General features: G+C 46.2%; 1 protein-coding gene across 4 annotated transcripts in view; it reads left to right on the top strand.

Annotated features, from left to right (window-relative positions):
- LOC134454083 (acetyl-CoA carboxylase-like) overlaps window positions 1-12500 on the top strand; it is a 132582-nt gene that overhangs the window by 35754 nt on the left and 84328 nt on the right. For 3 of the 4 annotated variants that reach the window (XM_063204859.1, XM_063204860.1, XM_063204862.1), the window contains 7 exons: window positions 996-1103; window positions 4224-4280; window positions 4397-4441; window positions 8397-8438; window positions 10359-10574; window positions 10838-10993; window positions 12447-12500. The exon at window positions 12447-12500 is cut by the window's right edge and continues 171 nt beyond it. In XM_063204859.1, coding sequence (XP_063060929.1) covers window positions 996-1103; window positions 4224-4280; window positions 4397-4441; window positions 8397-8438; window positions 10359-10574; window positions 10838-10993; window positions 12447-12500 — 678 coding nt within the window. The remainder of the gene's footprint in view (window positions 1-995; window positions 1104-4223; window positions 4281-4396; window positions 4442-8396; window positions 8439-10358; window positions 10575-10837; window positions 10994-12446) is intronic. The other variant, XM_063204861.1, reaches the window with a different exon arrangement.

The following is a 12500-nucleotide window of genomic DNA, read 5'->3' as shown; positions in this document are numbered from 1 at the left end:
ACCCATGTCATTCTTGCAGGCTCCTAACCTTATTCCCACCCCCCTCTGCTGTCCCATCTCTGGGCTTGCACTTCTAACCTCTTGCCCATATCCCCCCACCACCACCACCACACACACACACACACACACACACACACACACACACACACACACACACACACACACCTCACCCCCTAATGTCTTCCTCCCTCTTCCCTTTTCCCCCTTTTCATTGAAAACCTCATTTTGTTGGTAATGCCACCCTCCTGGAAATGGCCCCAGCTCTTTTGTGTGTGTTCACTTGTGCCTGACCCCGGCCTGTGCTATGGGCTCAGCTATGCCACACGAGTGCCACACGTCTCTATTAGTGTCCAGCTCCTGCCTGTTCCTACGAACCTGAACTGTGCCGTGCAACATATTTGACTGCATGTCCAGCTGTGATGTGCTTATGTACTGTATGTATGTTTGACCTGCGTTATGACTGGCGCGAACATAGTCCATCTCCCATGTGTTCATGCATGGGTGCAGTGTCTTAAACTGAGTGTCCAGTTCACATTTTTTGTGCATTCAAATATTCCTAACCTATGCTATGCGGCACTTATCAGTGTGCAATGTCCAGTTCCACCTGTCCAGTTCTACTTCTTTTTAGATAGTTATTGAGCTTTTATGCCAGTATTGGAAATAGGACAGTGAAAATGTGATCCGGAAAGTAGTGGGAGAAAGACTTGGGTAAAGATCGGAAAATGACTCGGACCTCGGGCTGGACTTGAACCTGGGTCCCTGGCATAATAGCCCACCAAGCCACCAAGACACCATCCAGCTGTTCTTTTGTGAATGCCCACTTGTGCCTTGCCTGTAATATGCGGAACACTCTGCTATGCCTTTTTAGTGTCCAAGACGAAGTCAACAATACCCACCCCACCAATACCCCACATTCAGACCATTTCCCCATGCTCATTCCTCATTCCTGTGCTACTGTATGTGACATATGCTGTGCAACTGTGTGTCTCCACCAGAGTGTCCCGGATGAGCCCATCCAGATCCTGAACGTGGCCATTAAGACAGAGGGAAACATCGACGACAACGGGCTGGCCACCATGCTGCACGACTTCACACAGTCCAAGGTGAGAGAACCCCGCTTACATGGACAGTTTAGAGTGTACAAGGTATGTGTTGGGGATGAAAAAGTGTGTGTGTTTTTGTCAGTTTACTGTGGTCTACATGTGTTTTTATGTTAGGGGATGAAGAGTGTGTGTATGTGTGTGCGTGTGCGTGCGTGCGTGCGTGTGCGCGTGTGCGTGCGTGCGTGCATGCATCAAGTCAAGTAGGTTTTATTGTCAATTTCTTTACATGCACTGGTCATACAAAGAATTTGAAATTACATTTCTTGCTTTCCCATACAGACATAGACTAATTAAGGTAAGGACATAGACAGTATAGACATAGACAGTACTTATACATGGACTTAAGACAGTATGGACATAGACAGTGCTCATACAGACATTTAAAGTGCAAGACTGGACAACAGAAGACTTGTAGAGGACATATATTAAGAGGTATTGTTGTGTTTTTGTGCTTTTCTAAAAAAAAAAAAAAAAAAAAAAAAAAAAAAAAAAAAAAAAAACATGCATGCATCTGTATGTGTAAGGCCCTGCAGTGAACCCTTGACTGTAGGCTAGAATGCGATCACTTCTAGCTGGTGTTTTTTTCTCCTCCTCCTCCTTCTTCTGCCTGCCATTTCCTCACTTTTTTATTTCATTTTTTTCCTCTCTTTCTAACGAGTAAGTAAGTAAGGCACTAGGAAGTGTGCATGGCAAAGGGGTTAGGCTCCATGCTAAGAGGATTAGCGACTTGAAAAAGGTAGCCGTCATTTAATTGAAGGCTTACCAGGCGCCACAAGAAAGGCGAGCAGTCAAAGTAAAGGTATATCCCGTCCCAGAACATCCTGAAGAGAGCACATTTGCCAACCAAACGTTGTCTGTCTCTGTGTGTGTGTGTGTGTGTGTGTGTATGTGTCAGTGTGTGTGTGTGTGTGTGTGTGTGTGTGTGTGTGTGTGTGTGTGTGTGTGTGTGTCTGTGTCTGTCCGTGTGTGTGTGTGTGTGTGTGTGTGTGTGTGTGTGTGTGTGTGTGTGCGGGTTTGTCCTGACATCCGCTTTCCACGCCTGGCTCTCCTCCTCCTCCTCCTCATCCTCCTTCTTCTCCTTCTTCTTCTTCTTTTTCGCCCGAGAACGTTTGTCGTCGCCGAAGCCGCCACTACTGTCGCGGCACATCACGGCTTTATCACCCCAGCTCAGCCCACCCCGAAGACGTTTTCTTACACGTTTCAGCATTTTTAATCTCCCTCCCTCCCTCCCCTCCCTCGTACGTACTGTACTGTACGCCACCGCAGAAAAAGGTGCCTTCAACTCGCATTATTCAAATGCTGTGATCTCGGGCACACTGCTGCCTGCCGCCCGCCCTGCATGGCTGAATCCCCCTGGCACTCCCAATGAAGGGAGCCACCAGTTTTTTTTCTTCTTGTTCTCTCCCACCCCCCCTTTTTTCTCTCTCCCTCTTCTTTCCACCCCCTCTCTTCAGCAGCTATCAGGGAGGAGGGTATATGTATGTTAGAGCACTTTTATTCTCGATGTTTAGGCGTCGCGTTTCCTCCAGTGGCACATACGTACATGCACTGTACATGCGTGCTGCAGTCAGAGCATAAGCTGAGCGAAAGCAGATTTAGTGCCCTTGAAAGCAGCGCGTCAGGCTGTATTGTTGGGTTTATAGGCTAGTTTTACACGCTGTCTCCAGTGTGTGTGCGCATGTGATTGTGTGTGTGTGTGTGTGTGTGTGTGTGTGTGTGTGTGTGTGTGTGTGTGTGTGTGTGTGTGTGTGTGCGTGTGTGTGTGTGTGTGCGCGTGTGTGTGTGTGTGTGCGCGTGTGTGTGTGTGTGTGTGTGTGCGCGCGCGCGCCTGTACATATGGGCACTTATGCGCGTATCTGCACATGCACGTGTGTGCATGTGTTGAGATGTTTTTGTCACACATACTTGTAGCACAGAGTGAGCCAGTAGGCTCAAAATGGTGTGACCGGTCTAATGTACAATCAATGGGTGTGACACATAAACAGCAGGTCTCCATTGGAAGAGGCGTCACCTCATGCAGAAGTAGAAGAGCAAAAATGCAATATTCCTATGTTTTATAATGAACATTGTCAAGACTAGGTGTCATAGCTGATGGTGTGATGATGTCAAAACACATATGAAAACACACACAGACACAGACACAGACACACGGTTAGGGTTCCCATTGTGTATTTGTAGTGCCATAAAAGACAAAATTAGGATCACCGTGAATGTCTCCCCTGAATGCTGCGTCGGTTGTGGTGGTTTGAAATGACTCTTCTTCTGCTCGGCTCGGCAGGTAACTGATGACCTAATCTTGGCCTCTTGTTGTAACCTGGGCTGTGTAGTGTTGTGTAGTGCTGTGTTGTCTGATGCAGCCTCTCGTGTGGTAACAGCAGGAGCAGCTAGGCAGCCAAGCCAAGCGGGCCTCATTATCCAGCACTTGTGGCCCTGATTGGGCGCTTGTTTTGTCGTTGGGCTGCCTGGATGACTGTGTGTCTGTGTGTGTGTGTTGGGGGGTGGGGGAAGCTCTTGGAAGCTTGGTGCAAGGCCTATAATAACTTCTTATTTCATACAAAATCACTTATACAGTACACACGCGCACATACACACACACACACACACACACACACACACACACACACACACACACACACACACACACACACACACACACACACACACACACACACACACACACACACACACACACACACACACACACACACACACACACACAAGCACATATAGGCATCATGAAGGCACACATGAATGTAAACATGACACTCATGTTCACAGTGGGATGCATGTTTAATGCAAACATCAGTACTCAACAGGAGCCATTTACCACACACACATGCACACGCGCTCACGCACCCATGCACACGCACACACACTGTGGAAAAGAGTTGTATTAATCCTTAGATAAAGCGTGAACAAAAGCTGCTTTCCACACACAAAAAACACACTGTCTGGGATTATGATATGTTCAGTACAGTATACTAGCCGTCTCAGAGCACTAAATAGAAAATGTGAATCAGGCTATTCAGACCTAAAAAAAAATGTTTGTATATTTTGATTTTCCCAAAGATACACCTTTACGATCTTAATTTTGTGTATGCTTGTCTTTCTTATACCCAGAAACTCCTACTGGTGGAGCATGGTATTCGCAGACTAACATTCCTGGTGGCACAGAAGGTGAGTTTTGTGCGCGTGCGTGCGTGCGTGCGTGCGTGTGTGAGAAAAAGCCAAATGAAGTGAGCATGTTGGGATGGAGTGAGATCGTTGTGTGTGGTTTGTGTTTGCTGTGGCAGGACTGCAGACACCAGATGATCTTTGAGGTGCACCAGAGGTTCCATGTGAGTAAAGATACAGCGGTGGTGTTTGGGTGTATGAACCGTAGGCTATAGCTACATTGGTGATTGGTGGGCTTTTGGGTTTGGTCTCTCCCCTGGTTCCTCCTTTTTCTGGACTTTTTTGTTGCTTCGTTTTGACTGGACGGTGAAGAGTAGACAGGGAGAGAGTGACTGGTTAGGAATGGAAAATGATCGAAGCAGGACTCAAACCCCATGGGCAATGTTGCCCACGCATAGAATATAATAGAATCTGAAGATTTTTATTGACCTTAGACTTAGTACTCATGTATATAGCCAGTATGCATGTACTGTAGGTTTTAGTGCAGTGCGCCAGAGCAGCTCACAACCCCTGGTTTCTAGTAGTGAGTGACAGAGGAGAAGGCTGCAGAAGAAGAAGAGGTGAGAGGGAATAAAGTGGAGTCGTCTGGGCCAACAAAGAGCCTTCCAGCATGGAGAGCCAATAGAGAGGATGAGCGTCATGACAACCGCTGAAGGAGGCCAATCAACTCTCTTCAGTATCTGCGGTGATGGTGATGACACTGGAGCAGCATCAGCAGCCAGAAGCCATGAGCCGTGTCGATGTTCTTGATCTCGTCAGCTGAGGCACTAAGTGCACCCTGCACTGATGAAGACACCTGCAGCCATCACCATCCTTCTGTTCACTGTCTGACCACTCCATCTCCATCTCCATCTCCACCTTCAAATCTCCACAAGCCCATTTCCATCTTCAACCTTCAACCCCCCACGTTCCGTATCGTACTGCCATTTGAAATGTGGGGGATTACTGTTTTTGGCTATCATTTGATTAGGTGGGGGCAGGCCTTGATTGCGGAGGTAGGGAAGATGAGATGATGGGTGTGGTGTCTGTGTGGTGATGGGGGGTGTTGGATGTGTTTGGGCAGGCCCCTGGGTGGTAATCATGCTAAGCGTTGTGGGGTCGCCTCCCACAGTAATTGCAAGGTGTTGTGTAGCTGATGCAATCGAGACAGCGGCCTTAGAATCAGAATTAGTGTCCCTCATTGGCCCATGGTTGTACATCAATGATCTTCGCTTTCAAAACATGTCAATGAGAAGAGACACACATGCACAGCCTCACTTGTGCGCACACACTCACACTTACACTCAGGTTGAAGGTTGAACTGTCCAATTGTGTTCCTGGCTTAAGGGTTACGGTTCCTCAGCTGCCTATATTTCTTCTCTGTCCTGTACACGTGTACTTTTCTCTTTGGGTTGATGCCTTTTTGAAAACAATTGAGCTTCAATATGCAGTTTTTTGTTTTGTTTTGGGAGCATACATAAATTCTGATGCCGTATGCAGATGAAAACAGGAGTATTATATATTTTTAGCCCTAAACATATACAGCCCCCCCCTTTTATTTTAGACAACCTGTTACTCCCTCTCTCACACAGACGAGCAGAGATATATGTTCTACTCCTTCCCCCACCGCACCACACACACACACACACACACACACACACACACACACACACACACACACACACACACACACACACACACACACACACACACAAACACTCAAGCCTGCATATGCTCGGTGTCTGACGCCGTCGAGACAAGCTGGCAGACTGGAAACGCTCCTCTGCCCCTGGCTGACGTGACGTGCGTTCACTTCACTTCACTTCCCAGCTGCACGCACGTTTGGGCTGGATTGTAAAAATGCTAAATTGCTGGCTGTCCTGCGCTGGCAATGGTGTAAACCTACAGCTGTCCCCCCGGTAATGAAAATTACAGTGTGTGGATGCTATAGGGCTGTCAAATCAGCCTCGCCTCAGACAGCCAGCGGGCCCACTCCTCTGTTTGCTGTCTGATCCTCTGCCAGTACGTGACACACACACATAGTGTAGGCAGCTATAGCTTAGTCTAGCTTGCCTGGGTCTCTGTGCTGGTGATTTTCATTTAGCTAGGCTCATGTTGTCAAAATATTAGCAATTTCCTTAAAACATTTAAGGGATAAAATCCATAAATTCATAAGTTAAATGTTCGATATCATGCAACTTTTCAGTAACAGATCTGCATTAAACTATTTCACAGATACAGTACTACCACTAGTAAAACACCTAAAGAATCATACACATATCTACTTTTTGTCTTTCTAAGTACTGTCACCACCATGCCTATTTGACATTGCATGGCCTTTAGACTGAATTTAGGTATTGACTCTCTTCTCATCAGTTTTTAATGTTTTAGAACATTTTCTGATGCGCAAGTCAATGGTAATTGGCCACGCGAAAGTTGAATCACGTTCATGTCTTTGCATTAGAAATATTTTAAGGCACATCAGCCATATGCTTTGTTAGCAGCAAAAGCTAAAACTGTCTTTGCGCCCGGCACAATCATTTTTCACAATTTGTCTCTCCAGCACCCCCCACCACCATCCCTCCAGTTGAGCATTTGCAGTCGTGCCCCAGATAATGAATAAAAAGTGACACGTGTTAAAAGATTATCTCTGCCGCAGTTCAAATTGATGAATTAACGCTGAACGAGAAGAGAAACAAGAAATGTGCAATCCAGGCCCCACTGGTAGCGGTTTCACACACACACACACACACACACACACACACACACACACACACACACACACACACACACACACACACACACACACACACACACACACACACACACACACACACACACACACACACACACTGATGCACACACAGACTTTGAATTCTCCTATCATTTCTCTCTCTCTCTCTTTCTCTCTCTCTCTCTCTTTCTCTCTCTCTCCTTCAGCCCTATGTATTTACAGTTGTTAATTGGAGCCCAGTGCGTTTGCCGCTGAGGATCCCTCCTCTTGCCAGGCACCCAATTTTCTGCCCTTGCCGAGTAGTTAGCGGCGTTATTAGAGAAGGGCCTCGGCGCGATCGCTTTCCAATCTCTGGGCTGGCGGGGTGCCACGTCGAGCTAATTTAAGGGAATTATTGTGATTGTTTCCATAACGTTGATCAGATTATCGCCCAGCGGGGACCACTTGCCCCGCCGCAGCAGCAGCAAAAAACGGCCCCAGTCTCCCTCTACTCACTTTCATGTTTGGCTTTCCCCTGCGTTGCCTTTGGAGAGAGCTAAGTGAAGACGAGGGCTTCGGGGGAGTGGGGGGTGGTGAGATGAAGTGTGTGTGTGTGTGCGGATGGGTGAAGTTTTGCCTCATTTCACCTCCCCAACACCACCATCACCACCACCACCCTGCCTCCCTTACTTGGCATCATTACGTGCTTGTGTTGTCAAAACTTTCCAAGGGACTTGCAGCTCCGTTTGCCTGGTTTTGGCTGGCACACTGAGGCTGTGGGAGTGGTTGGTGGTGGGTGTTGTGATGCTGTTGGTGTTGGTGATGCGGTGGGTAGAGGTGGGATGGTGTGGTATGGTGTGGTGTAGTGTGGTTTTTCCATGTCACAGACTTCTGATTCATTATGCTCTGCTTTGTGTGTGTTGTGTTGTGTCTATGTTTGTGTCTGTGTGTGTGTGTGTGTGTGTGTGTGTGTGTGTGTGTGTGTGTGTGTGTGTGTGTGTGTGTGTGTGTGTGTGTGTGTGTGTGTGTGTGTGTGTGTGTGTGTGTGTGTGTGTGTGTGTGTGTGTGTGTGTGTGTGTGTGTGTGTGTGTTTGCTGTGTTGTGTTTGTCTGTTTGCTGTGTTGTGTTTGTGTGTTTGCTGTGTTGTGTTTGTGTTGTGTTTATGTCTGTGTTGTGTTTGTGTTGTGTTTGCTGTGTTGTGTTTGTGTTGTGTTTATGTCTGTGTGTGTGTGTGTGTGTTTGCTGTGTTGTGTTTGTCTGTTTGCTGTGTTGTGTTTGTGTGTTTGCTGTGTTGTGTTTGTGTTGTGTTTATGTCTGTGTTGTGTTTCTGTTTTTGTGTGTCTCTGTATTGTATTGCCTGGTGTGTGTTTTTTCTGTTGTGTTTGTGTTTGTGTTGGTGTTTTGTCTCCCTGGCTGGCCGACCACAGAGAGTTTTCCCCAAGTACTTCACCTTCCGTGCCAGAGATGAGGTGAGTGTGAACGCTCTTCATGACCTTGCCCTCGCACTGTTGGTTGGATGCTCTCACTTTCTCTCACTTTCATTCACTCTGTCTTTCTTTCTTGATCTATCAGTTTCACCTCGTTCTTTTTTTGTGTGTGTCTCTCTGTATCTCTCTCTCTCTGTGTTTGTGTGTGTGTGTGTGTGTGTGTGTGTGTGTGTGTGTGTGTGTGTGTGTGTGTGTGTGTGTGTGTGTGTGTGTGTGTGTGTGTGTGTGTGTGTGTGTGTGTGTGTGTGTGTGTGTGTGTGTGTCTCTCCCCCTGTATTTTCCTCTTCTAATTTTCCCTCTTTCTTCTCAGTATTTGTGGCTGCTGTGTTGTCACAGTATGTTTGCGTCTCATCACAGCAGCAACTCACACACACACATTCACACTTGCTCTGGCCAATGTCTTTTTTTGTTAGCAACAAAAAGAACGGCACAAAAATCACAAACACAGCTCTTCCCAAACGAGAAACTATTTGTAGACACACAATCAGAGGCTTACAAACTCAGAGGCGGAGAAGAAGAAAAAAAGAATAGCCCAAGGATGAGTGCATTCTCTGCCTTTGACAAAAGCAAAATGATTAAGGAGGTTAGGAGAGAGGTTACATTTCCGCTGTCGCCTTTTAACATACGCCTTTACTAAGAGTGCCAAGCGGTTAAAAGTCTCCAGCGGGCAGCGTAGAGGAGTGAGAGCAAGAGCCCTTCGTTTTTTAAATACCGTCCATAGTCCCTGAGGGAGTGACCGTGCCTGGCACTCTTAACCTGCACCGAGGGGACAAGAGAAGACTATTCAGCCTCCTCAATGGCCTCATCTCCCTCACTCTCTCAGTTCCTACACACACACACACACACACACACACACACACACACACACACACACACACACACACACACACACACACACACACACACACACACACACACACACACACACACACACACACACACACACACACACACACACACACACACTAACACACACAACTTTATCTACCTCTTACTCTCATTTCCAACCTTCCTCTTCCTCTCCCTCGTATTCTTCTCTTCACCACCACCCCCCCTCCTCATCTGCACCCCCCACCCCATCCCAATGACTTGATGTTTGTGATCAATGGTGAGCCCCCCCTCCATTGCCTGGCTGGAGTTTGGCCCTACTTGGAAAATAGGCTAGCTCGTCTCATTAGGCTAATGAACTTAATAATTATTTCCCAGCACTGGGAGGAATGAAGCAACCATTTAATGGCCTGGGATTGGCTTTTATTTCATTTACTTAGCCCAGCAGCCTCTCTCCTTCTCTCATTCTCCCTCCCTCTCTCTCTCTCTCTTTCTTTTTCTCCCCCCGTAACTTGTGGCCATTTTCCATCTCAATAAACTCTGTTTCCCTCAAGCAGTCAATATCTCCCGTCATTAGATCCCAGTGAGGTTCTTTAGTGATAGTGGAGTAAGGTGTGGGAGTAGCGGTGGTGGTGGTGGTGGTGATGGTAGTGTGTGAGACCGCTTCTCTTTTCCTTCACTTAGAATACAGCTGTATTTCTCACACCAAGTCATGGCTATCCTGAGTCTCGACAGAGGCCTTGAGTTGTGTGTCTAACCAGTATTTAGGTACTGTATGTTATTAGTGCCCACATCAGTGACCGTACTGCAAAACAACAAATTAATGCCAAGATTCTGTTCACGACTGCGATGAACTAATGGCAGATACTGATCTCCTTTTCTATTGTTCGTTCATAAAATTGCTTTGAAAGTGAAGCCCAGTATATTGTTCTGGCCTGTGATTTTAGTTATGGAGTAACCTCCAACCACCCACTAAAGCACCCACCAAAATATCAAAAAATACCAACCAGTAGGCAAATTTAGAAATTTAGGTCGAAGATACGAACAAAGACTTACTTCCTTTCTCAACACCAGTTTGAGGAGGATCGCATCTACAGACACCTGGAGCCTGCGTTGGCCTTCCAGCTGGAGCTGAACCGCATGCGTAACTTCACCCTGAGGGCCGTGCCCTGTGCCAACCACAAGATGCACCTGTACCTGGGCGCCGCCCGCGTGGAGGCGGGGGCAGAGGTCACGGACTATCGCTTCTTCGTGCGCGCCATCATCAGACACTCTGACCTTGTCACCAAGGTGAGATTTGGAACGTTAATCAGGCCATCTATAGCATAGATCCATTGCAATGTTTCCTATCATATTGTGTAATTTATATGTATTAATAGTAAAGGCAATGGGAGATGCCAATACCACAGATATTTATCAGAATATGATATAACAAGCTTACAATTGTTTCGTCCAGTTTGTCCGCTTCATTTTCAGTGTAATATAAACACTACTTTGAATTATATTAGCCCTGTTTGTTGAACATGTGTTTTTGTTATTGTATGTATCTGTAGGAGGCATCGTTTGAGTACCTGCAGAACGAGGGTGAGCGGCTGCTTCTGGAGGCCATGGATGAGCTGGAGGTGGCCTTCAGCAACACCACCGTCCGCACAGACTGTAACCACATCTTCCTCAACTTCGTACCCACCGTCATCATGGACCCCTCCAAGGTCAGTTTAAATCACGGTGAACTGTATTAACTGCCCTCCTTAACTTTTAATGTTTTGGGATTTTTTTAAGGGCAGGGAAACCGACAGGGAGGTGGGTGGTCAAAGGGCTCAGTTGTCCCAGGCCCCAAGGAGAAGGGGGATTCAGAATGGGGTCCTCATCACACTAGATTTATTGGGTAAGGGGTTAGATGACTTTGTCCTGGGCCCAGACAAATCTGTAAGAGGCCCTGCATAGCATAACCATTTCTATTATGTGTCCTACTTAAATGTCCTTCTTGAATGTTTAGGGTTTTGGAAGGGTGTATTAAACTGTAGGAAGTTGTTAAATTATATAAAGTCGAGCTGGCAGCTGTGTTCTGTATTCCCGAAGTGTCCAAGGACTTTAAATTTTAAATGCATCAGGTATCCTTACCCTTGACTTCTACTTTTAATATGCAAAGTCACAACTTCTTGTTTGTTGTTGTCAGGTTTTGTTATACAATTCATCAATATTCTACGACCTCCCAAAATGCAAAAAAATAAAACCTATCCTAATGTTTTACCTGATTTTTAAATGCCATTGATCATGTCCTCGTTTGTAAGTTGCTTTTGATGAAGACATCAGCTGAATGTATTGGAAAAACTTCAATAATTTTGCCCAGTTTTAACAGTTTATATGTTGTCTTTTCACTATTCTCGATCTTATGCACAGTATGGATTGAGTGTTTTGAAAAAGATGGTATTGTCCCAACTTCTTCGCACTTGAGGTTGGTAACGATTGAATCAGTGATTACATACAGCATTACATCTTGGTACACCGGCTGCACACACGACAACAAGAAGATGTTACAGCGCATTATTAAAACAGCAGAAAGAATCATTGGTTGCCAACTACCCACACTTGAGGAGATTCACCATACGCGCCGCACAAACAGAGCATTAAACATCCTTAAAGACCACACACACCCTGGTCATAGGCTCTTCACCATGCTACCATCTGGCAGGCGCTTTAGGACTCTGCGTGCCCGCACTACAAGAATGAAGTACAGTTTCTATCCTACTGCCATTAGACTTCTGAACTCAATACGTCACCTGACCCCCCTCAATACTTCAGGACTCCCCATACTGTGAGATGCATATGGACTTTTATATATTATTTATTATACTGTTAATATATCTTTTATTTTGTGGGCATTTGTGGGTTGCTTCCAAACAGAATCTCACTGTATTTATATAGTGACAATAAAAGCACTCTACTCTCTACTCGACTCTAATGTAATGCCTCCCCTGGCTGCTAGGGTTTGTATGTCAGATGGTGATGCGTTATGGCAGCCATTAAGAGAATAAAACGTCACTGTTGTTTTTATTTTGTTGTCTGTTTTCTAACTTTTTCATGAATCAAATACATCAATTATCTACCACTCTCAAAAGACAACACCGGTTCCTTTGACCTATCTCCTTCCCTTCCTTCTAGATCAAGGAGGCGGTGCGTCTGATGGTGATGCGGTATGGCAGCCGGCTGTGGCGT

The sequence above is a fragment of the Engraulis encrasicolus genome, chromosome 8 (assembly GCF_034702125.1).
Source record: "Engraulis encrasicolus isolate BLACKSEA-1 chromosome 8, IST_EnEncr_1.0, whole genome shotgun sequence".
Lineage (NCBI taxonomy): Eukaryota > Metazoa > Chordata > Actinopteri > Clupeiformes > Engraulidae > Engraulis > Engraulis encrasicolus.
Note: the sequence above shows the minus strand (reverse complement) of the source record. Positions and strands in the feature narration are given on the sequence as shown.